The sequence below is a fragment of the Monodon monoceros genome, unplaced genomic scaffold, assembly GCF_005190385.1.
Source record: "Monodon monoceros isolate NGI ecotype Baffin Bay Population unplaced genomic scaffold, NGI_Narwhal_1 Super_Scaffold_19, whole genome shotgun sequence".
NCBI classification, from domain to species: domain Eukaryota; kingdom Metazoa; phylum Chordata; class Mammalia; order Artiodactyla; family Monodontidae; genus Monodon; species Monodon monoceros.
In genome coordinates, this window is record NW_021703775.1 from 69,370,730 (window position 1) to 69,397,102 (window position 26,373).

The window sequence follows — 26,373 nt, forward strand, 5'->3', positions numbered from 1 at the left end:
GCAGCATACTTATATAAAAGTTTCCAATCTGTCAGACTAATTAGCTCACCAAAAAGCAAATACAGTGTTACTGAATATAGAGATTCATTTTTTTCACTTTAAAATATGAAATATTTCAAATATTCCAAAAAATACAGAAAGTGGCATAGCATACAGTCACACAGCCACCATTCATTTTTCACAGATGTTAACATTATTTGCTTCAGGTCTTTCCTTTTTAAATAAATAAAATGCTACAAATAGAGCTACAGCTCTACCACTATTCCTCCTCTGTCTGTTTTCAGAAGTAACCAGTGTTCTGAGGTCAGCATAAACATTTCTAAGCATGTTTTTATACTTCAACTACATATGCATGATTTTTACAAATATATTATTGTTTTGTGTTTTAATGTTTACATAGAAATATACAGACTTTTTCAACTTTTTCCACTCAATATTATGTTTGAGATTTAACTATACTGATACATATAAATTTCATACACTCATTTGAACTGCTGTATAGTATATGAATAACCCACAGTTGATTTCCTAGTCCCCTATTGGTAGACATTTTGACTTCTTACAATGCTGTAATAAACTATTTTCAGTATTTCCTCTTTTGCACATTTGTGACAGTTTCTTTAGGGTAAATATTAGAAGTGAAATTGCTGGATCACAGGGTCTGTGCATTTTCAACATTACTAAGTTTGACAAATTACTCTCTATGTACCACCAGTAACATACAAGCGTTATTGTTTTTCTGTATGCTGACACTTGATATCATCACAGCTTTTAATTTTTGCGAACCTAATGGGTGTAAAATGTTATCTCATATAGTGTTTATAATAACAGCTTTACTGAGCTACAATTCACACAGCATACCATTCATGGATTTAAAACATACAATTCAGTGGTTTTTAGTGTATTCACAGAGTTGTGCAGCCACCATCACAATAAATTTTAGAACAATTTCATCAACCCCAAAAGAAACCCCATACCCTTTAGCAGTCATTCCTCATTTTCCCAACACTCCCAAGCCCAAGGCAACCACCAATCTACTTTCTGTCTCTATAGATTTGCCTATTTTTGACATTTTATATAAATGGAATCATATAATATGTGGTCCTTTGTGACTGGCTTCTTTTGCTTAGTGTAATGTTTTGAAGATTCATCTATGTTGAAGCATTTATCAGTACTTCACTATTTTTTATTGCTAAATAATATTCCAGTGTATAGGTATACCTCACTTTATTTACCCATCGATCAGTTGATAGATATACTGTTTGCTTCCACTTATTGGCTATTTATGAATAATGCTGTTATAAACATTTGTGTACAAGTTTTCATTTCTCTTGGGTATATACCTGCAAGTGGACTTGCTGGGCCACATGATAACTTTATCTTTAATATTTTGAGAAACTACTGGGCTGTTTTCCAAAGTGGATGCAGAATTTTACACTCTCACCAGCACTGTATGAGGGTTTCAGTTTCTCCCATCCTTACTAACACTTGTTACTAGCTGTCTTTTTGACTGTAGCCACCCTAGCAAGTGTAAAGTGGTCTCTCATTGTGGTTTTGATTTGTATTTTTCTGATGGCTAATAATATTGAGTATGTTTTTCATGTGTTTATTGGTCATTTGTGTATTTTCTTTAGAGAAATGTCTACCCAGAGCCTTTGCCCATTAATTAACTGGGTTATTTATTTTTAAATTATTATGGTATAGGAGTTTCTCATTTAGTTCTAAGATGTACTTCCTTCATCATTTCATGTATTTCTAACATTAAGACAGGTTTTGTTTCTTAAACAGTTCCAAAAAAACATAAACCATCAAGTCCAAGTACATTAAGTAACTATGCATGATAAGCACAACAAACAAAATTTTAGGCAAAACCCAAGGCAGGAGTGGCTATATGACTGGCCTAAGGCATGTGAACAGATGAGACATGCAAGGACAGAGTCTTGTCCTTAAAGGGACAGAAGCATGCCTGTTTTCTTCTGTTTTCTTCTTTCCCTTTCCTGTCATCAGGAACAGGTACAGGTGAGCCATGTTTGACCACATGGGTAAGGGCAATACCCTAGGAATGGCACAGCAAAACAGATGGAAGGAACCTGAGCCTCTGACACATGCCTAGACTACCTTGTTAAAGCCACTGTATTTTGGGTCTCTTGCTACAGTAGCCTTGTCTGTATCCTAACTAATACATTCCGTATTTCTCAACAACATGCTTATTTGCTATATCCTGACTGTGCCCATGTTAGACATAATCTATTAACATGCCATCATAAAAGGTAAGAATTTAACTTACTTACATCAACCATCTAGACACACATACATATCCCCTCTTCCCATCCTCCCAGTATAGTTACAATAATTTTTAGAGCAGTCAGTATTTAGTATCTATGTTACTATGGCCATATAAATATAGTCCACAAATGAGTCAAGGTATGTGCTATAATTTACAATTCTCATATTTCATGTTTTAGTTTTTCTGTGAAGTTTGATTCATCTCTAAACTCTCCTCCAGACTAAAAAATTCCTCTCAATTTGGTCAGTCATCATATACTCTATGTGTTCCATTTTTTTCCCCATAGAAATATTCCTCCTAGAGTTCTCTATCTACCTGCTCCAGTTGGGACTGGCTACTTCTTTAGTCTGCTGCTCAACTGTAACCCTGGGTCTCCTTCTACCTTTCTTTTGTTAAGATTCCATGGTTTCCCTGGGCTAAGATCCTATGCCTTTCTTTCTTGGTTTACTACCTTGGTCTTGATAGATATTTCTGAAAAAAAGTACACAGGAGATAACATTCTTGAGGCTTCAGATGTCTGAAAATGTCTTTATTTTGCACTCATATTTCATTTGGATGAACACAGAATTCTAGGTCCAGGATACTCATTTTCAGTGTTCCTATTTGGAAATCCGGACCCTCCTGAAAGTAATCTAGTATGTGTCTGTTTTTTCCTCTCTCTTGTTTTTTCTTTTTGGTGTCTAGAAATTGTGCATTGGTGTGAGGTTTTTTCCTTTCTTTTTTATTCATTGTGCTGTGCACTACATGTGTGCTTTCCATCTGGAAACCCATATCCCCTAATTCTGAGAACTTTTTGGTTTTTGTTTCTTTGCATTATTTCTTATAATTTTGGTCTGTTTTTTTGTTTTTTTTTTCTGGGACTAATGATGTGTTATACCTCCTGAACTAATCCTATACATTTCTATCTTTCTCTTGTTTTCCTTTGCTTGTCTTTTTTATTTTACTTTCTATGGGATTTCTTCAAATTATCTTTCAACGCTCTATCTTTTTATTCAACAAATATTCATTGAAAGTCTACTATGTACCCAGGAACTGCTACAGGTATTAAGGATACAATGGTGAACAAAGAAAAATCCTTGCCCTCATGAAGCTCTAGTGGGGGTAGGCAGGCAATAAACAAATAAAATGTGTAATATGTTAGATGTAAAAAATACTGTGGGGAAAATAAATCAAGGAAGATGTAGAGAGGTGTGTGTGTGTGTGTATGTATTAGATAGGTTAGTGAGGGACAAGTTCATTGAGAAAAAATATTTGAACCAACACATAAAAGGGATGCAGGAGTGAGCCTTGTGTATATCCAGGGAAGAGAATTCCAGACAGAGAGAACAGCAAGTGCAAATACCTGAGGCATAGTGTTCCTGGAATGCTTGGGGCAGAGAGTATGAGAAAATAAGGTAATAAGGTAAAGTTTTTTTCAGCTATCCTGATTTTAAGTTCCAATGTTTCATTTTATAGCATCTTATTCTTGTTTCATAGATGAAATATCCTCCTTTTTGTCTCTGAGGGACTGGTTTGATGGCTTTACATTTTCTTTTGCTCCCTGCATTGTCTCTGCTTCCTCTGAGTTCCCTTTATTCTGTTCGTTTGCTTGATTTATTCTCTTTTATAAAAAGACTTTCTTCAAATATCTGGATTTTTATTCATATTAAAGAGTGAGGTACTAAAATCCTGACTGGAAGATGTGTGAAGTGTGGGGACAGAGCAAGGAGCTGATTTTTTCACTTGGGGGATCAATTCCAACTGTCAGTGTCTGTGTGTCTTTCCCTTTGGACTGCTCAATTGCCCCAGAGGAATCCTCCCATTTTCGGCTGAGGGAGTATGAGCCAGGCTGTCAGAGTTTCCAGATTGAGTAAGAAAGGTGCCGTACAGCCTCTTGTTGGCTATCCCCTCTGCAGACCTACAATACCAGTTTTTCCTGTCTGCTAAATCAGTTGTCACTAGACTATCCACTCCTAAAATCTTAAAAGCCTGTCACCTCAACCATTTAAAACATACTGTTTGTTCATAGTCTTTTTACATTGCTGCTATTAATCTGAAGTTCTTTGGGGTCTATTCCTTCTGTCTGTTATTTGTGTTCTTACTCACCGTGGATTATTTCCTCCTATGTTATATAAGTTTATAGCACAAAATCTCCCTCAGAAGCACTTTTTCTTTGGGAACCTGACAGGGCGAGGTGTGGTTATGTTCCTTCAAAGTGCTTTGCCTTTGTTTCTGGTAGGCAACCCAGGAGTTGTGTGGTGTTGGGTCCCCAGTAAATATGAATAGTATAAACATGAACCATAAAAATAAATCAGGGTTTTCTCAGAGAAGGCTGTTTCCCCCACCCAGAGCCCAGGCAGAGACAAACTTATAACTCATATGGAGGGACTTTCCTACCTCTGAGTTGCTGTCTTTCAACCCTATGCCAGAGCCTCAGGTCTGATACCACAACTTGTATCTCCTGACTTAATCCCCTATGATACTGGGTCTCATAACCTTTCAAGGCAACCAGTTCTCAAGCTAACTTAATAAGCCACTTTGTTGTAAAAGAAGGGTCTCAGATTCACATTCTAAAATAAATAGCATCTAAACAAAAATGTTCCTTTAATAAGATTACAAAATTGAATGCAATTTCTTAATGATAAAAAATAAAATCACATATTGTAAATGTCTTAATAACAAAGCACACAGTCACAGGGGTTTTTTTGTTCATTTTTTTTACCTTGTTCCATTCTCTTCATTAGCTGTATCTGATCGACTGTCTTCTTCAGTATCTTGCATTTGTCTGGTTTTACACTCAAGCTGTCAATGTCACTGATGTTGGCAGACAATAACTCGGCTAGCTCTTCTAAATATTTATTTTCTTGCTCCCTGCGCCTCTTTTCAGTGCTGTTACACAAAGGAAATCCAGTTACTGTACTTTCTACCACCATATTTCCTTCTCTGATCAAGTATTTAATATTTATATATTTACAGAGATTCCTGTTTTTATCTAGAATATAAAACCAGATTTAGAAAACAATTTAAAATTGTATCTGAAAAACAAATATTACAAAATACCAAGGTGAAGAAAACAATTCTAGCTAAAAAACATAAAGAGAATGACTGCCATCACAGATGTATTCCCTCAATGATGTATATACATTGAATATTTCAAATAAATACTAGATATCAAAAAGAAGCAGACAGTACATATACTAGTTGCATTTGAAATTATTAGGTGTTCCAAATAATAATTCCTTAAAATAGAAAATTTGAATTTTCAAATAAGTTTGTTGTAAATTAACCAGGCATACTACACCAGAGTTCAAATAAATTATAATTAGAAATCTGATAAAGTCTTGATTCTTATAATGTACTTAAAATTATAACCCCACACCCATCAGATTGGCAAAACGTTAAAGTGCGGAGACAAGAAAAAAGGAACTCTCAATGCTTATCATTTAAAGAACAATGTGATAATTACCCAGTTAACATAAAAATGTACACAGATCCTAAAGAAACTGTTACATATAAAACAGGAGGTGTGTACGAGGATGTTCATGTTCACTGTAGTGCTGGCTGTAAGAATGAAAATTTGTAACAAAATGGTTGTTTACCCATAGGGAATGTCTATCTGTAGGGAAACAGATTTCTCAAATACGGTATATTCGTGTAATACAATATGTATCAAAAGTTAACAGAACTGAATAAATCTAGTTATCTTTATGTCTAAAGATCCATGCTGAAAAGTATACTGTAGAAAAATACACATAGTATTAGGTAATATATAAATTTAATGAACATTCTATATTGTTCAGATACTTATATATGCATAATCATTAAAAACAGATTGAAAGAATTAGAGACAAATCAATTTTGTCATTAATCATCTTACTACTTTTATTTAAACAAAACTGCAAATACGTGGTTTATATGTGGGGGGTATACATTGTTTCCTAGTCTCTATTCTTTTATAGGTTAAAAAATTTTCCCCAAATAAAAATTTAAAGTAAAATACAATAGTTTTATCTATTTATTCTTAAATTAAGAAGGACTGACATATATAGAAATAGACAAGAACATTAACTCTGACAACACAAACTGAATTGCATCTTGATATCAGCATTCCTCCTAGCTTCTGGACACTTACCTATGATTATGAGTACTTAGGTTATCATCGCTCAGTAACAGTTTTCTGAACTGATTAAGAGAAGTAGTCACTTTTCTTTCCCCAACCTGAAGCCCTGGCACTCTCCTGTAAAAATTCTTTCTTTGTCCCCCCATGAGAAAAAGCATGTAATCCAATGACAGAAGAGTCTTCGGCCGTTTTATGCGCTACATCAATGATTATCAGCTGGGGGCCATATTGCTTTCCCTGTCCCCAGGGATATTTGACAATGTCTGGAGCCATTTTTGGTTATCACAACTGGTAGGACATTTTGGTTATTATAACTGATATAAAGATGCTATTTGGCATCTAGTGTGTAGAAGCCAGGGATCCTACCAAACATCCTACAATATATAGGATAGCTTCCCACAGCACAGTATTATCTTGCCCACAATGTCAACAGTGTGGAGGCTGAGAAACCTTGCTCCAGATCCTTGAAGGTGAATGGAATAAAATCCCGACTCTTCTCTCAGGTAGGAAAGCTGCTGTTTTGATCTGATTGAGGTTCCTTCTCTATCTGGCATTTATTAGAGTCTCCTTAGCAATAATTCTCTTTTGCCTATTTGATGACCACATTCCTTATTAACACACAAATATTTAATTCCACAAATATTCATTCTTTAAAGTCCTGATATTAATAATTTTTTTCTTTGTTCCACTAATACCATAATATACTGAAATAGCAGTTAAAGATGTACAATGGATTCATTTATTCATTTGACAAATATTTTCTGTGTCCTTATTATATATAAGTTACACATTGTGCTAGGAACTAGGGATAAAATGGTGAGTAAGGACAAAGTTCTTACCAAATGGCAGCTTAGCCTGTAGTAGAGAAGCCAGGGAACCCATGAAATAAGCACACAAACTAATAAAAACCTGAAATTACAGATTATAGCTATAAAAATACATATAAAATAGATACAAATAGGGGAGATTTGACCTAATAGTTAATGGAAGGAAGAGAAGGCTCCTTTTAAGAAAGTAATGACTAGGGCTTCCCTGGTGGCACAGTGGTTAAGAATCCCCTGCCAATGCAGGGGACAAGGGCTCGAGCCCCGGTCCGGGAAGATCCCACATGCCACGGAGCAACTAAGCCCGTGAGCCACATCTACTGAGCCTGCACTCTAGAGCCCGCGAGCCACAACTACTGAGCCCGCGTGCTACAACTACTGAAGCCTGTGCGCCTAGAGCCCATGCTCTGCAACAAGGGAAGCCACCACAATGAGAAGCCTGCGTACCTCAACAAAGAGTAGCCCCCACTCACTGCAACTAGAGAGAGCCTGCATGCAGCAATAAAGACCCAATGCAGCCCAAAATAAATAAATTAAAAAAAAAAAAAGAAAGTAATGACTAAACTGGTATTTGGAGAATGCATAGGTGTTGACTACAGGAAATCTAGAGGGAGCAAGCTGGATGAGGGAGCAGCATGTGTAAAGGCCCTGGGGAAGGAAGAGAACATGGTAAGTATGAGGGACTCAGAGAAGGGTGGTAAACTTGGAGTAGATGAAGCAAAAGCTCTAATGTGACTGAAAATGATAAAGCAGCTCTGCCAGAAACAGACTAAGAAAAAGAGTGTTCCTACCTTGATGCCAGTGTGTCACATGGCGATCCTTTTCTCTTATGTGAGTCTGGGTTAGCAGGGTCAGATGAACTGTCCCCAAGGCCACTCATGTTGAAAAACTTCACACCTAAAAAGGAAGGAAAACAATAAGAAATCTACCCTAATGAACTTTCCAACTCTATGGGAATAGGAAGCTCCCTTGTGTTAGAATATATCTAAATACTGTGGTTTCTCAATGAATAATTACAGCCATCATAAAAGCATCCACATTTATATAAAAGCACAGGAATCATCAGCTATTTAGTGTTTCTACACTTTCTTTTCTATACCTGTAAAATAAAATGAGTCATCCTTCATAAAATCAAAGAGATCAATTAGGATGAAAATATTGTTAGAATAATTAAATAGACAATGAGATTTTTTTAAAGAGAAAAAACCACTTCATATGTAAATGTAAAAACTGTGTAACTGAGAGTCAGATTCTTTTTTATATTTATTTATTTTAGATTATTTTGAAAAGGACTTCAAACAACTTTTACTCATAAGGTTTGGGATTTTATATTGATAGGAAAAGAAATAATACATATATGATTAAAATTAAAGCGATGAATTAGATTTGGATTTTGTATTGTACTTACCAACTTTGAATTCCATACTCCTAACCTTTTGCTTATGCAGTCAGGCGACAAAGATCAAATGTTTAGTCTACGTTAGGATCTTGTTATAGATGCCAGAGAACACAAAGTCATTTCCCCTAGCATGCCAGCCAGGTCTCTCTCTTACATGTTGTGCCAGTCAGTGGCTGTGCTTAAAGATCCCTCCTGATCTGTCCCTATCAACCACTATTCTCTACAGAATCTCTAACGAAACTTGGAAGCTTATCTCTGGCCTTAGACTCATCACTACCACTTAGATTTTACTAATGTCAAACAACACACCTCTCATTCTCTTCCATTCCATCTACCCTTGTAAAAGGAGAGGAAATTCTTGTTAAATGGGAAAAACCTTTAACTTTTCCTTAAATTCTAAAATGATTAAATAAATACAGTGCTGCATGTTAGCAGCCATGCTTGTAAATTTGAGATCCATAAGAATTTCTCACATGACTTTAATTAATATGTTGAAATAGATTCTTTTTCTCTAGTCCTAAAACTTCCTCTGTCTCCAGCTCTTTCTCAGTACCAAAGATTGTCATATCCCCTTTTCAATAAAAAAATAATACCTAGAACTCTAATCATGACTTTATTATTCCATGTAACCAAAAAAAGCACATTTCTAATTTCTCCATATTAGACGTGCAGGTCATGAAAATTTCCAACTCCTAGGATCGCAATTATTTTTTACTCTTCTCTTTTGCTCCTCATTTTGTATCGGTATCCACGTCCTGTCAATTCTTCATTAACAGGAGATCTTACAGTGTCCCCTCCTTCTTCATTCTCAGATACAGTTATGATCCTTATTTGGAAGCAAATACCTCATTCTAGATTCCTGCAAGATCCTTCTATCTTGTTTCTCAATTCCAGTCACTCTCACTTCTAATGTGTCCTATAAACAGCAGCAAAACCATTCCTGCTCAAATGGCATTTTCAAGATATCACTCCCCTGATAAGGAATCAGCTTGATTTCCCTACTGCAGCATGGTGGTTAAAAGCATGGGCATTAGGGTCAGAAAGGCCCTGCTTAATCATTACCTGCCTGTTCCTGGGCAAAGTGCTTAATCTCCTTAAATCTCCTATTTCTTCATCTGTAACATAAGGATAATAACTATACTTACCTACCTTTAGATTTGTTGTGAGGACTGAATGAACAGTGCATGTAACGAGTGCACTGTAGGTTCCTAGAGAATGTTGGTTATTGTTATTATCTCCCCTTTAGACTAAGAGCTCCATGAGGGGAGTAGTGTTCACTCAGTGCCTATGTGACCTCTGCATAGAGTTATCTGGCAAGGAGTGGGGTTATGTGTCTGAGGCCCAGGAGATCTGGCTAGAGATGGAGATTCAGAGTGGAGATTCAGAGTGGAGATTCAGAGTGGAGATTCAGATGGAGATTCAGAGATGGAGATTCAGAACTCATCCCATTCTTCCTCATCGATAAATACAATGGACACTTTTCATTCCTTCACTCATTAATGCTCAATAAATGCTAACTTATTACTATTATTTTATTGGACTGCTTGGAGCAGCATCTGAAACTGTTTCCTTCTGAAAACACTGTCATCCATTGACTTCTGTCATCCTATGCTTCCTTCATTTACTTAACAAATAAATCAAGCATCTATCATGTCTCAGGCACTGTGATAGGGGCTGAGCAAAATCACGGACCGCAAAATAGAGGTTCCTGCCCTCGCGGAGTGCGAGACATAAACAAATAAAACACAAAATTAATATGTAATTTTCTTATAGTGATAAAATCATAAAGGAAAAGAATAGGTTTCATAGAGAAAAACAATAGAGGAGACCTAATTTTAATTGGGCGATCAACTGAGGCTTCTCTGAAGAAGTGATGTTTAAGCCACAGCCTGAGAGATTAGTAGAATTAGTGTGTTTTTCTACTTTCCTTATTCTCAGTACTTTTTGCCCAGTTCTTCGGGGTTAGATTTCCTCATGGTTCTAATGTCCTACGCCTCCTTTCCCCTCATACTATACATTATTCTGCGGTGATATCACTCACTCAACATGGTTTCAAAGAAAAAAAATCTCTAAACCAATTACTCTGAATCTCCATCTCTAGCCAGATCTCCTGGGCCTCAGACACATAACCCCACTCCTTGCCAGATAACTCTATGCAGAGGTCACATAGGCACTTCAAATTCATCTTTCCAAATGAACTTAACATCTCCTCCTCACGCAATTATTTTTCTCTCAGTTGGTACACTGGAGTCATTCTACCCTCTTCTCTCATACCCCACATGCAAGCAAACAGTAAGATGTGTCCATTTTTATTTCCTAAATATTTCCAAAATCCACACCTTTCTTATAGTCTCCTCTCACCTGTTGCTAAACTATTAAAAACATCATAGTTTTTATGGTGGTCTCCCTGACCAACCAAAGTAGGCTATCAAAAACATGTTTGATCATGTCAATCTCTTGCTTAAAACCCTTCCCTAAATCCTCACTGCCCAAAGGATAACATTCAACATAATATACAAAGTTTGCATCAGTTCCCATCTATTGTGTGTCCATTATAGAATTTGGTGAATGAGTGATTAAATGTTTGTCCAATCAAGTTTAGCCCAACCTATATAAACAATATATAAACAGACTATATATATTATATACTACATACAGTCCCTATATACACATATAGATTATATATGTTAATTTTAGTTTCAACACTAAGGAAAGACTTTAAAAATAAAATCCTTGATACTATCCCATCTTCGCAGCAAAGGTAAACATGAGTCAGAAACTTTAAATTGATCTCAATGTGGGTAGCCCAAGTTAACCCAGCAAAAAGTATTTATTGAGCTCCTACTATATGCCAGCTTCTGTTCTAGGTAGTGGGAGTACAACTGTGCATGAAACATTAAAAAATCACTGTCCTCATAGAGTTTCATTCTACTGTGAGGGAGAGAGAAGCAAAATTAAAAAGTAAAGTATAGAGTATATTAGAAGGTGATAAGTATTATGGAGGAAAACAAGGCAAAAACAGAGGCTTAGTTTTGTGGAAGGAGAGGGGCAGCAATTTTAAGTAAAGTAGTTAGGAAGGGCCTCACTGACAAGGTGAGACATGAGCAAAGACTTGAAGGAGGTGAGGGAGAGAGAATGACATCTGGAAGAAGAGTGCTCCTGGCAGAGGAAGGGCCATACACTTTAGCTTTACTCTGAGTGAATTAGCCAATCACTGGAGGATTAAGAACAGAAGAATGACAAGGTCTGATTTTCATTCTAAGGCTTCCTCCATGAACGATAAGCACAATCTTTCTGATCTCAGTAATTTGGCATCTAAATAAGTTTCCAGCTGCCAAATGGACATTTCCATTTGGATATCCCACGTCACCTCAAATTCAACACGTATGAAACATGATGGGCTTTTAAGTTCCAGATTTCTATTACTGACACATAAATGAGATGAACTGCACTATGGATTAATGTCATCATAGAAAAACATTTAGGAGAGGAAGGCTCTATATGACAAGGAAAATAATTACAATTTAAGGTGGACAGCCTCAGTGCAAAGGTCAATATGCCAGACTTGCCACCACAACCAAAAAGATGTTGAAAGACCCGACAATGGCTTTGTTAGCATCCATTCTCAAATACAAAACTAGAAAAATCAGCTAAGTGATATATAACTATAATGAGTAAGACTGCTACTTTCTTCTCCTATGGAGAGTCATAGAAACATAAATGAGATTAACCAGATACCACAGAAGTAAAGAAGCCAATTAATTTTATTTTTACTTAGAAATAAAATATAAATATATTTCAAAGTTTATTAAAACAAAAAATGAAATTATGTGATAAATTCATAATAATAAAGAAGCATCAATGCTAAATTTTTCAACAAAAGTAGAAATAAAAGAGAGAAGAAAATGATGAACAGGAAAGAAAACGAAAGATAAGACTTTAGAGTTCGCTAAAATCCAAAAGAAAAGAGTTAACTAACTCCTACTTAATGCTCAGCTTTACTTAGCTGCCAGTCTTCCCTGCCTCCTAAGACATTAGGTTATACCTATCTAAGAATTTACCCATCTGAAATCAAAATACTGCTGGGCATATATTTCTTATGATAATATGCTATAAAATTATAATTCTCGTTTGTCTCCTCTTCTAGATTGTGAACTCAAAAACAGTTACTAGATCTTTTCATTGTATATCCAATATGTAACATAATGTCTAAAAGATATAGAAGCTAAAATAGGTGATAAATTAAGTGATTAAGTTATTTTACTAATATGTCATTTAAATTTTTTAAATAATATTTAAGATTTTTTATAATTAAATATTTTCTGGAATCTTTCATAATGTTTTGGAATTCTTTTCTATAATTGAGAAATTGAGCTTTCTTTAAATCCTTGTTCTCCTGTTTTCAATGGAAAAAAAAAAAAAAACAACCACCTTCTTGGTCTAGAAATTTGAGAACATCTCTTCTAATTCTGAAAAGGTTAAGATCTATTTTGGAGAAACCTCCTACTATATTTCACAGTACGATAGAGACACAAAAATATGTTGCATCTACACAACTGTAAACATAAGCAATACAATCTCACAGTTTGGATAATTTTGAGCAACAAATAAATCTGGATTTCAAATGAGATTCCCCAGACCATGCTAAGTCAGACTACTGGTTGGAGACTGACATCTGCTAAACTTATCTGAAATTCTGGGGTTGAGGAGACATCAGACAACAATTCAACAGCAATTCAATATCTGGCTTACCAAAATAAGAGCCAATAGTAAGAAGCTATGAGAAAGTCACCAACAATTTGCTGATGATATGATTCTGGTATTACCTGCTTTCTATTTACAAAACACAATAAACAGATAGTGGAATGCAAAACCTCTGATGAGTGAAAACTTTTACAGCTATTCTATTTGTGGAATGGCTTTATATTTGGCAGTAAGGGAACTTAAACAAGGTTCATTAAGAAAAGAAATGTTGGTTTCAGGAAGCCAATTTACATATCACCTTTAAAAAAAAGAGGTTAGGTTTCGAAGTAAAAGTATGCTGTTGATTTAAAAAGAGTTGCTAAGTTATACACAATCTCATGCACTCTCTAGAGAGCAGTTTTTGGAACTAGAAACCACATCTACCTCTGTTCAAATGGACCAGACTAAACCAAATAGGTTGGGCTGAAGAAATAGGTCAGTGCTTTATATTTCAGTTGAATTATAGATTTCTACATAAGAAATTTGTCACTCACCTCCCAGATTTAGCTGAGGACTGCATCATTTGAAAAATAAGTAACAATTAGTTAATAAACAACTCTAATAATATACTTGAAAATGCTAGCAAGCAATTAGCACAGAGAAGCACAGACATGAGAGGGACACTCAGAGAGTTAAACCTCCCCAAGTTGATAATATCACACAGGAAAAATCGTGACAAATAAAGAGCTCCTGCAGTGGGTAACTGCCATAAAGGATGTTTCTCAGACTGGAGTCCGACACCTAGGGTTCTCTAAAAAAAAGTTTTCAATTTTGTCTTTTCACTTCAGTGACAGTTGAATTCTTTCTCATGTGATAAGAAAGGATGGGGACTTTAGGATTTCTATTGCCCTTTTTATGGTTAAATAATTTCCCATTGTTTGGATATACCACATTTTGTTTATGTATTCATCAAATGATGGCCACTTAGGTTTCCCATTACTGGGGCTATTTAACAACAATGCTGCTATGAACATTTATGTGCAAATTTTTGTGTGAACCTGTTTCAATTCTCTTGGGTATGAAACTACTAGGTCATACTGTAACTCTCTAAATTTTTGAGGAATTGCCAAACTGTCTTCCACAGTGGCTATACCATCTTAAATTCTCACCATCAAATGTACAAGTGTTCCAATTTTTCCACATCCTCACCAAAAATTGGTATTTTCTGTTTTTTATTGGTAAGTCATAAGAGTTCTTTATATTCATGCCTAGATCCTTATCAGATATATGATTTGCAAATATTTTCTCCCATTCTGTGGATTATCTTTTCACTTTCTTTATAGTAACTTCTGATGAACAAGAGTTCTTAATTTTGATGAAATCCAACTCATCTACTATTTCTTCTTTGTTTAGTAAGTACAACATCTGGGCTTCTTAAGACAGTTTCTACTGACTGCTATCTTTCCTGTGTATGGGCCATGCTTTTTCTGTTTCTTTGTATGCCTCCAATTTTTTTGTTAAAAAACATATTTTATTTTATTTTTTAAAATATTTTATTTTATTATTTTTTATTTATTTATTTTTGGCTGCGTTGGGTCTTCATTGCTGCGCGTGGGCTTTCTCTAGTTGCAGTGAGTGGGGGCTGCTCTTCGTTGTGGTGCACGGGCTCCTCACTGTGGTGGCTTATCTTGTCGCGGAGCACGGGCTCTAGGCGTGTGGGCCCCAGTAGTTGTGGCACACGGGCTCAGTAGTTGTGTCGCACGGGCTTAGTTGCTCCACAGCACGTGAAATCTTCCCAGACCAGGGCTCGAACCCATGTCCCCTGCATCGGCAGGCGGATTCTTAACCACTGCACCACCAGGGAAGCCCAAAAAACAGATATTTTAGAGCTAATAACTGAACAAGGATTTCCTTAAACATCTGGAAACAAAAATTCTCTCTGAACCCACAAAGCAGGAACCAAAACTCAGATCGTGGTTATCCCTGGCCCAGAGAAGAGTCCCTGCCACATAAGCCTCTGCAATAAACATGCCCATATCTTAACTGTTATGGCCAGGAATAAAAAGCAAAAGCAAAGAAACAGATTCAAAGCAATGAGTTCTTAAAAACAGACGTCATTTTATCTTAGTTCATTGATTCTATAAAATATGAGATTTTTTTAAAGTGCTTTTTGTAAAAGAAAATCCTGTGCAAACTCTTTTAAATTTATTACACTAATAATAAAGACATTATCAAGGGCTTGGCAACTTAACTTCTAAAAGTATATAATATTTGAAACAATGTATTTAATAAATTTATGTTTACTACTAAAAGTTTATTCTACAGATCAAGAGACAATGCTTCCTTTTTCTGCATTATTTTTTTCTAAATGGAAAGAATAATTTGGAAAAAGGGTTAAAAAGTATTCTTTCTTTTCTATTAGCAAATATATAGGAAGAAGAAAACCAAATAAGTTTTAAACCCCAAAGTTTAAATTCCTCATATTGACTTTATTTAAAATTTAATTTTTTAAGGTAAGAAATACACATATATGCATTTGCCTTGTTAAAATACTCCTATTTAGGAAAAACAGTCAGCATATGAAACATGTTTATGGCAGCTATTGTATTAAAACAGTTTGGCAAAAATATCCTCAACATTTCCTTATAAATCTACAAAGCTAGATGATTCCAGTTATTTTAAAATGACATTGGGTAATTGTAGATATACTGTACATGTCTTGCAAAAATCAGTTCTACATTGTTCTAACGTGAAAAATACGTTGGTATTAAAATATAGATTAAAATCAGTCTTCCTGACTATAGCTATCTTTAACTATAAACAACAAAATAAGTATTTGATATTTACTTGCATGTTCAAAGAGAACAGTTTATAGTAATCTAGCAAAAAGGTAACAGCCTTAAAAAAAGAAAATGATGGTCATAGAGACAAAAATTAAGTGACAAAAATGTCAATCTCTGTCTTTTTCCACGAACTTCACCCTCTTTCACAGATTCAGATACTAATGAGCAGAGAAACAGCTAAAGCGGGGGCCAGACGAGACTGAAGATCAACATTAGACATAGATAATCCACAGATGATTATCCAAGACCAAATAACCACATTTACTATATAAAATTACTCCAATATCTAAAATAAAGAATTAAGCCCCTGATCAGAAGTGGTTCAATTTCTCTAGAACATTTCAGAAACTCACTTTAAAATACAGAGTTAAATGTACATATATAAACCAACAAAAGAAAAAAAAATCATATTGAAATTTGATTTCTAAAGTTATATGGTGGCAGTAATACCAAAATAATAGAGCTGCATGGGTCAAAATAATCTGCCAAAATAATGGAGTTGTATTTTGAGGGCATTAGCAAATGATCAAGTCAAGTTAAACCTTCAGTTAATTTCAGGATCATCTCCCCAGCAGGAGGGGAAGGGACATAAATTAAATCACAATACAACTCTAGCTACAATCTTCATTGCTCACATTTACAGAAAGGAGATGCATTTTTAAAAGCCCAGCTTTAAACCTAAGTCATCTCACTTGATTCATTTATATTTGGTAAAAACTTTATTGATACCCATTGAAAAAATGAAAAAAAAAAAAATCCCCAAGCATCTCAGGTGAATAGCTGGTTAAACAGCATCAGTATCTCCTCAATAAAATACTAATTTATCTAGCTATACCCCTTCCAGTGTAATACCCAACTAAAGACTAACTCTAAACAAGTGAAACTTAAATTTCACTTTCCAGTGTTCTCAATAAAATAATAACTATGAAAATCATGCTTATAAATTTTAAACTGGAGACTCAGACTTATAAAATTTCAGAAGAGGGACCCTAACAATTGTCATCTCATACAGTGCTTCTCAACTTTTTGACTATAGACTACTTAGCACATACAAAATGCCTGTCCTGCCTATTTCCACTTTTACAGTATAAAGTTAGTAGTAAAAAAGAATTTGAGAGGAACAAAATAATAAAAAGGTTCACAGAAAAATGTAGGCCCATTAATATGTATTCAATTAAAGGATATGACAATGTAATAATATATATTGTGTGCTTATGTATCTCACATATATGAACTCATTGATTCCTCACAACTGCCCTATGAAGTGTGTATTATTATTATCTCCACTTTACAGAATCACTGACTGAGTTCAATGGTTTTATCTTACTAATAGAGAACCTATGGGCTGATGATGACAACAATGATGATGACTAACACTTTTATAGGATTTACTATGTGCCATTCTAAGCATCTAACATAGTAATTTGGTTCCAGAATCTGGCTATGTTTTAACTTATATAACTAACCTATATAACCTAACCTTACATACTGATGAGTAGAAAAGTCAACAACAGAGTCTAAATTTTGCTTTTACCTCTACACTAAAATGCTTCTTCATTAGGAAAGTCTTCAGAAAAGTTGACATTAAGTTATACCACATCTAAAAATCCTGGGTGGTTATTTACAGAGTTCTCAAACACATGAACAGAGAATCTTTCTAACTCTTCACCCAAACATCACATAGAAATAAATAAAATTAATCATATACCTTATCCTGACTTATCTTCTATGGTCGTTACAAATAAAACCAATTATTTCTTATAAGATGTGATTCACCTTAAAATGTAAATGTACTATTCCTTTAAAATCTAAAGTTCTGCCTTTAATTTGTCCAAAAGTTTATAAATCTTGGATTCTAAGATTATATGTATACATATGCACACATACATAAAATTCCTTTCAATAACATCCAAATCATCTTTAGGAATCTACCTTCTGGAATTTTGGGATCCTACCATGTTTTAACAGACTTTCTCCTGAAAAAAATCTTCATGGGCTTCATTCTACCGGATAAGATTCTCAGTAACAAAACCATGAATCTCCAAAGTCCCATATCATAGTCTCTTTAGAAAGGAACATAGATGGAGACAGATAAGCTCAAAATGAGTGCCACTGTACAAAACAGCTGGCCTATACTTTTTCAAAATGTCAATATCATGGAAGACAAAGAAAAAAAGGTGTAAACTATTCCAGGTTAAAGGAACCAAAGAGATGTGACAATTATGCAATGTATGATTCTGGATTAGACAACTGACTAAACTGTAATATAGACCATATATTAGATAATAATAATGAAAATGTTAAGCTTCCTGAATTTGATTATTATATTGTGGTTAAGTAGGAGACATTAGGAGTAAAAGATCATAAATGTCTACAACTTACTCTCAACTGTGATTCATCATCATCATAGTGGTGATGGAGGGGGAGGGGCAGGAGAAGTAGTAGTAAATACATACAGAGAGAGAGAAAGCAAATGTAACAAAATGTTTACAACTGGTGAAACTGGGCAATGGGCACATAGATGTGCAATCTACAAATCTTGCAGCTATTTGGTATGTTTAAAGTTGGTCTGAATAAATGTTAAGGAGAAATATAAAAGATAAAAACTTTCATGGTGACATGAAGAAAACGTGACTTTCTCAGAGTCACTCACTGAACAATGAGTTAAAGAAAAAGACACCCAGCCCAGAGTTCAATCACTAGATTATTCTATTTTCTCTCCCTTTCTCTTTCATAAAGTCGAGGTATGAACATTTCTGTCTAAAAACTCTTAAAGAGAGGACTCTCCTACATGACTAAAATTTCTCTTAATTATAATATATCCTACTCTGCAAAACTTTTTTCTTAATAATCAGAATGCTTATTAACTTCTCTCTCCTTATTGAGAATCAACAGTCTGATTTCAAACAACAGAAAATTTAAGTTAATAAATACAATGTATCACCAGTTAATAAAAGCCATAAATCTGGAGCATGTTCGTTCCGGAAACCAATGAGGTTTTAAAGAGAGAGGTAGTAGGATCAAATGAGTATCTTCTCAAATCATGCTGCACCACCAGTCCTTGCTTTAAAGTTCTCTGCCAATTCATAGTCTTGCCTCCGTTTCCCAAAATCATTATTTATTCCAAACATAGGCATTGGTTGTCAGCCAACCAAATTTAATTGCCTTTAACTTCTATGATTACTAAACCCCACCCTCCAAATTGACAGCGATCACCCTCCAGGGTGACAACTGTCTCCTCCTTTAAAAGTGGGTGGGTGGGCTTCCTTGGTGGCTCAGTGGTTAAGAATCCACCTGCCAATGCAGGGCACAGGGGCTCGAGCCCTGGTCCGGGAAGATCCCACATGCTGTGGAGCAACTAAGCCCGTGTGCCACAACTACTAAGCCTGCACTCTAGAGCCTGCAAGCCACAGCTACTGGGCCCACGTGCCACAGCTACTGAAGCCTGCATATATATTCTAGAGCCCGTGCTCTGCAACGAAGAGTAGCCCCCACTTGCTGTAAGTAGAGAAAGCCTGGGCGCAGCAACAAAGACCCAACACAGCTAAAGATAAATAAATAAATAAATAAAATTTTTTTAAAGTGGGTGGGTGTGCAATGAGTCAGAGATGAGGGGGGGTTTACTGGGATACTGATATTGTTCTACTTCTTAACCTGGATGGCATTTACACAAATACATTCAGTACATGATAACTCAAGAGTTATACCCTTAGGGCTTCCCTGGTGGCACAGTGGTTAAGAATCTGCCTGCTAATACAGGGGACACGGGTTCGAGCCCTGGTCCGGGAAGATCCCACATGCCGTGGAGCAACTAAGCCCATGTGCCACAACTACTGAGCCTGCACTCTAGAGCATGCGAGCCACAACTATTGAGCCCTTGTGCCACAACTACTGAAGCCCACACACCTAGAGTCAGTGCTCCACAACAAGAGAAGCCACCACGATGAGAAGCACGTGCACCATAACAAAGAGTAGTCCCCGCTCCCTGCAACTAGAGAAAGCCCGCACGCAGCAACAAAGACCCAACGCAGCCAAAAATAAAATTAATTAAAAGAGTTATACCCTTAAAATTTATGATTTTTATTTATATATGTTATAATTCAATTAAAACTTCCTGCTGGACGTCTTCCCCTTACTTGGTTTACCAGTTTCTGATTACTCTTCAACTTTCTAGTCTCGGTTTGGTGCATGTTTATTTTTCTCACTATAGGCTGCTATGACCACTGTCATGTTCATGGATACACTAGTTCTATTCCTTCAGTTAGCTCACAAACTCTTAGAAAACAACAATGTAAAACTGCTCAAATGTACAGAATGGATGCTAGATGTAAACAGATTTAATGGCTGGATTATAATAGAAATGGAGATATGGGGATATATGTATATGTATAGTTGAATCACTTTGTTATAAAGCAGAAACTAACACACCATTGTAAAGCAATTATACTGCAATAAAGATGTTAAAAAAAAAATGTATAGACCAAATCTGGGGATGGTTCAGTAAAGTTTTTCCCCTGCCATTAAAAAAAATTTTTATATTGGAATATAGTTGATTTACAATGTTGTGTTAGTTTTAGGTGTACAGCAAAGTGAATCAGTTATACATATACATATATACATTCTTTTTTTTTTTTTAGATTCTTTTCCCATATAGGCCATTACAGAGTATCGAGTAGAGTTCCCTGTGCAATACGGCAAGTTCTTATTAGTTATCTATTTTATATATAGTAGTGTGTGCTGCCATTTTTAATTCAGTAAAGACTTGAGGATTTCATAGTGAGATACTGATCTGAACCAGTATTAATTTCAATGTGCATTACAGTGGTTTACAAAGTATCATCTATAACTTTTCTAACATTTTCATTTAGGAATGTCAGCACATATTTTAGAATAACCTTGAAGCTTCTCAGATCAAAGACATATTTCCATAAAAAATAAGAGTCAACAAATAATCATTTTCACACCATACTTTTGCAGAAACAAAGCTCTTTAAAAACAGAGCTACAATTCCTACCTGGGAGACTTCTTTGTTCATAGTGAGTCCTCAGAACATATATGGTCAAATCTGGTGCTCCAGAGGGTAGCTTCCAATGGAATGGGGGAAAGGTATTTTCCAGAGATGGCTCGAGTCTCTTCACTCTTACCTCTTCTAAGGCCAATTATGCAAACAACTAAAACAAAGGAGAAGAAAAAAATAAAAGCAGAAGGGAGGTTAGACTGTCATTTTATTCTCTAAGAAATAATAAAGGTCAGAAATGCTCGGTTAAAAAAAAGAAAATACAACTTTTCAGGCCAAATGGAAAAACACTTCCAAAAGACAATGGATGAAGATCTGATTTTACAACTGAAGTCCTTCTGGTACCTGAATATATATTCTTATTTAAGACTGCTGCTTGAGTAATACATAATTGCATTCTGCCCATAATCTCCTGACAGGTCCATTTATATGTCTTTTAAAATTTTTTTCTGGCTGCATTTGTATGTTTATCTTTCTTTTTACCTATAAATTCTGATTTTTAATGTCTTCAGTTTGCATTTAATTCCTTCTTTCATTTCTGTAATACTTCTCACTATGTATTAAAGTTACTATGATACTTAACTTTCAAATTTTTTATTGAAGAAGTTTACAAAAATTTTATATTCCTAATACCTAAAAATAAAATTCATTGAGCTCTGGTTCCAGTAAAGATGAACTATCTTGTATTGGACTAACTTGCCCACAGATAATGATGATTAACTCTGGACAAAATAAAAATTACTCAAAGACACTGAAAAGTGACTAAAATCAGGCAGAAACATAGGGAATTTGATCACTGAAAGAAAGGAATCATACTGAATAAGATCTATACTTATAAGACATTCCCTTAAGAGAACTCTTCCCAGTATACCCCTTAAGTACTACTGGGAGGCTAGACCTAAGGGAGAAAACCACTGTCTCACTGGCTTGAGGCATTAGAGAATGTAGTTCAGAGCTGACAGAATGCTAGATAATAGGAGGAGAAAATCATGGTAGGAAGGGCAGTACAGTAAGGGGGTGGGGGACCTTAATTCTGTATGCAAATTTTCCTCAAATCCTTGGTTGATCCAAATACCCCTATATAACCATACCACAAATGAGATTCCCTTTTGCTGTTTATAATCATACACTCCTCACTCCCTTTTTCTTAACTCCTAGCAACTACTTATCTGCCCTCTATTTTTATAATTTTGTCACTTTGAGAATATTACAAAGATTGAATCAAATAGTATGGAAACATTTTGTACTGGCTTTTTTCACTCAGTATAATGCCCTTGAGATCCATCCAACATGTTGCATATACAAATAGTTTGTTGCTTTTTATTGCTCCATGGTTTGAAGGTACCACAGTTTCTTTTTCACCATTCCCTGTTGAAGTACGTTTGGGTTGTTTTCAATTTGGGGCTATTATGAATAAAGCTGCTATAAATATTTGTGTACAGGTTTCTGTATGAATATAAGTTTTCATGTCTCTAGGATAAACACCCAGAAATGGGGACTTCCCTGGTGGTCCAGTGGTAAAGAACCCCCCTTCTTATTCAGGGAACACAGATTTGATCCTTAGTCAGGGAACTAAGATCCCACATGCTGCGGGGCAACTACTAGTTGCACCGCAACTACTGAGCCTGCGCGCTCTGGAGCCCGAGTGCCACAACTAGAAAGCCTGTGTGCGACAACTAAGACCCGATGCAACCAAATAAATAAGTAAATAAACAAACAGACACCCATAAATGCAACTGGATTGTACAGTAAGTGTATATTTACCAGCCAGTAATTTAGTTGTCTACTAGAACAAAAATCAATACTCTTCAGAAAAAGATAATCCACAATATTATCTACAATACCCAGTATACAATAAAAAATTACTAAACATGCAAATAAGCTAGAAATTGTAACTCAAGATCAGGAAAAAAAAGGGGGGGTCAATAGAAACCATAAGATGATTAGTTGAAATTAACTGATAATGATGTTAAAGCAGTTATTATGAGTATGATCAGGATGTTATAATAATAAGTGAACAGATGAGAAATACTTGTAGCAAATGGAAACTATAAAATAGAAGTAAATGAAAATTCAAGAACTAGTTCAACATGGAAATTTTAAAATTCACTGGACAAGCTTAATAGAAGATTTGAGATGGCACAAAAGCAAGTCGGTGAACTTGAAGTCAAAACAATACCCAATATGAAGACTGGACAACTGAAAAAAATTAAAATCAAAAGTTGACTTTTTGAAAAGATAAAAGAATTATTAATACTTGAGCAAGAATGATCAAGAAAAATGAAAGACAACACAAATTACCAATGTCAGAAATGGACAGCTATCACTTCATGTCCTACAAATATAATGTTCTAAACCACATAATTCAAATCAATTCAGTAACTGCGATGAAGTGAAAAATTCCTTGAAAAATATAAATTATTAAAACCACAAAAATGAACAGAATGTTATCTACTAAAGAAATTAATTTGTAATTAAAACAAAACAATACTCCAGGCCTAGATGGCTTCACTGGTGGGTTCTATGAAACATTTAAAGAAGTAATAATAACAATTGTGCACACTTTCCAGAAAATAAAAGGCAGATACACCCCAATTGTTTTACTAGGCCAGCAAAACCCTAATACCAAACTTGCCAAAGATATTACTAGAAAAGAAAATCAGTTTCATGAATGTAGACACAAAATAGCAAATTAAATCCAGCAATATATAAGGATGATACGCCACTAACAGAATAAAAAGCATATAAATATCTCAATAGGTACAGAAAAACATCTGACAAAATTCAGCACCCATTCATGATAAAATTCTCAGCAAGCTAAAAATTAAAGGTAACTCCTTCAATCTGATAAGGAGGATCCATGAAAAACCTACAGCTAGTATTCTGTACAATGGTGAAATATTGGGAGTTCTAATATTGGGAACAAGGCAAGAATGTTCACTCTAACCACTTCTCTTCATTATTGTAATAGATGTACTGGAGGTCCTAATCAGTGCAATAAGTCAAGAAAAACAAATAGAAGGAAGCTTAGAAAGGAAGAACTAAAATTGTCTTTATTCAATTAAAAAATGTCGGTACATAAATCTAAGGAATCTGAAAAATGATTACTAGAATTAATAAGTGATTTGACAAAGCTGTAAGACACAAGGTGAGTATACAAAAATCAACTGTGTTTCTATATAACCACAGTAAACAATTGGAAGTGCAAAACAATTTATAATAGCATCAAAAAACATAAAATACTTAGGAATTAATTTAACAAAATATAGGTAAGACCTATACACTTAAAATTATAAAACGTTTCTGAAATTAAAAAAGACTAAAAAAAAGAGTGACTGAATATTTTCATGGGTTCACTGAGACTCAATAGCATTAAGATGTAAATTCTCCCCCAAATTAATTCATATAATACTCAAAAATAAAATTAGTGGTTTACTTTTTACATATCTAGTGCATTTTACAATCAATGAATATAAATCTTTTTTATTTTATTTTATAATATATTTATAATGTGGGTTTTCTGATGCTTGTTTTAGGCTTTTCCTTTTTAAATAAAGACTACGTTTTCTCTATATCATGATTCCCCCCAATGCTGAATTCCGCATTAAAGTGGCATGTCTATCTAATGTTAGAAAATTGGATGATCCTATGACCTGGATCCAAAAGTGCTTACCTATTATAGTCCCTCTAAATTAAACAGAGTGCTTTTTGTATTTTCAAGATTTTCTTTCCCTTTTTCCTTGATTTAAACCCACAATTCAAAAACTCAAAAAAACTTGGACTAGCTCTTCATAATGACACAGTTTAAACTATTAAAGAAAGGAATTTATAGTTAGGTTAGCCCAACTTACATTATATTTAGTTGGGTTGTTCTCACTGTATAATATCTAGTTTATTTGCATTTGTAATCAACTTAAGTCCCTAAGACATTTCTTGGGTGATAAGATTCCTCCTAATTAATACTTTGTGTTCTTTCATCTGTGAAGCACTGTATCTTTGAATTTGTTCCTAGGTAAATTTGCTTAAGAATTGGTAAGTAGTAACTGACTATGGCAAAGATGGCATTGTTCATTTAATCAACCACAAACCCAGGTTCTGTCATTTTCTGACTTTCAAGGAAGAGCACTACTCAAAAATCATTTGTGTAGTTAAGGCTACAGGTATAATCTTTGTGAAATAATGCCACTCTCTTCTATAAAACCTAAGAGTTTTTACAGGTACTTTTTCAAAGTCAGGCAGTAACTGAAGCCAGATGGATCCTGCTAATGATTTAGGGGGTCCTGATGATTCAAGGCCAAACGGGAATACAGGAATGATGCTGAGGGGGAGGCTGAAAATAGTCACTCAGGGACTGCATGAAGACAGAAAAGCACAAGATAAATCCGTAGTCCAAAAAGATATGTAGACAATGAGAAGTGAAAAATATGGGGCTTCCCTGGTGGCGCAGTGGTTGAGAGTCTGCCTGCCAATGCAGGGGACACGGGTTCGTGCCCCGGTCCAGGAAGATCCCACATGCCGCAGAGCGGCTGGGCCCGTGAGCCATGGCCGCCGAGCCTGCACATCCGGAACCTCTGCTCCGCAGCGGGAGAGGCCACAACAGTGAGAGGCCCGCGTACCGCAAAAAAAAAAAAAAAAGGAAATCAAGAGACAGGTGATACACAGAGAACCAAAGAAGACAGGAGGATTACGAAGAAATAGGGAGAAAAAGAGAGCAGTGCTGATGATCTGATGTTTGGCATTATGAGATCAGTAAGCGCACTATTCTTAAAATATATCTCCTAGTATTTATTATGTATTATCTGTGCTATCCAGAGCTCAGTATTTTAAGTCTTTTCTCACACCCCCTCACCTCCAGGAACCCAAAACAGGAGACCTCATATGGATGGTACAAACTCCTAGGAGATCCTCATGCCTGGAGGCTTCCCATTACTTGTTCCAATTCTCTCCTCATGGGTAAGGCCTTTCTTTCTTCATTATCTGCTTCCAGTTCTGGCACAAATGCTGGCTAATGCAGCACCTCAATTCCTTTAATTTATTAAATTATTCAGTTTATTAACCTCTTATATTCAATCTGATTTAAGAATCAGACGAGGAAGCAAGGTGAAAGAAGAGTACCTATAGCACTTAACACATAGAAAGAGTAAAAAAGGAAATCTATCAAACATTCCTCCTTTGTTATTTTGGAGTTAGGCAGAGGTACAGGGTCAGAATTTTAAAATAT

At 35.3% G+C, this 26,373-nt stretch overlaps 1 protein-coding gene across 8 annotated transcripts in view; it reads right to left on the reverse strand.

Moving 5' to 3' along the window:
• Positions 1-26,373, reverse strand: part of NCOA1 (nuclear receptor coactivator 1) — a 258,922-nt gene that overhangs the window by 94,698 nt on the left and 137,851 nt on the right. For 6 of the 8 annotated variants that reach the window (XM_029231466.1, XM_029231464.1, XM_029231467.1 and 3 more), the window contains exons 3-5: positions 21,150-21,306; positions 8,002-8,107; positions 4,989-5,155 (exon numbers count right to left, since the gene is read on the reverse strand). In XM_029231466.1, coding sequence (XP_029087299.1) covers positions 4,989-5,155; positions 8,002-8,090 — 256 coding nt within the window. In that variant the 5' untranslated portion in view covers positions 8,091-8,107; positions 21,150-21,306. Of the gene's footprint in view, positions 1-4,988; positions 5,156-8,001; positions 8,108-21,149; positions 21,308-26,373 lie in introns of those variants that run through there. The other 2 variants (XM_029231469.1, XM_029231470.1) reach the window with 1 other exon arrangement.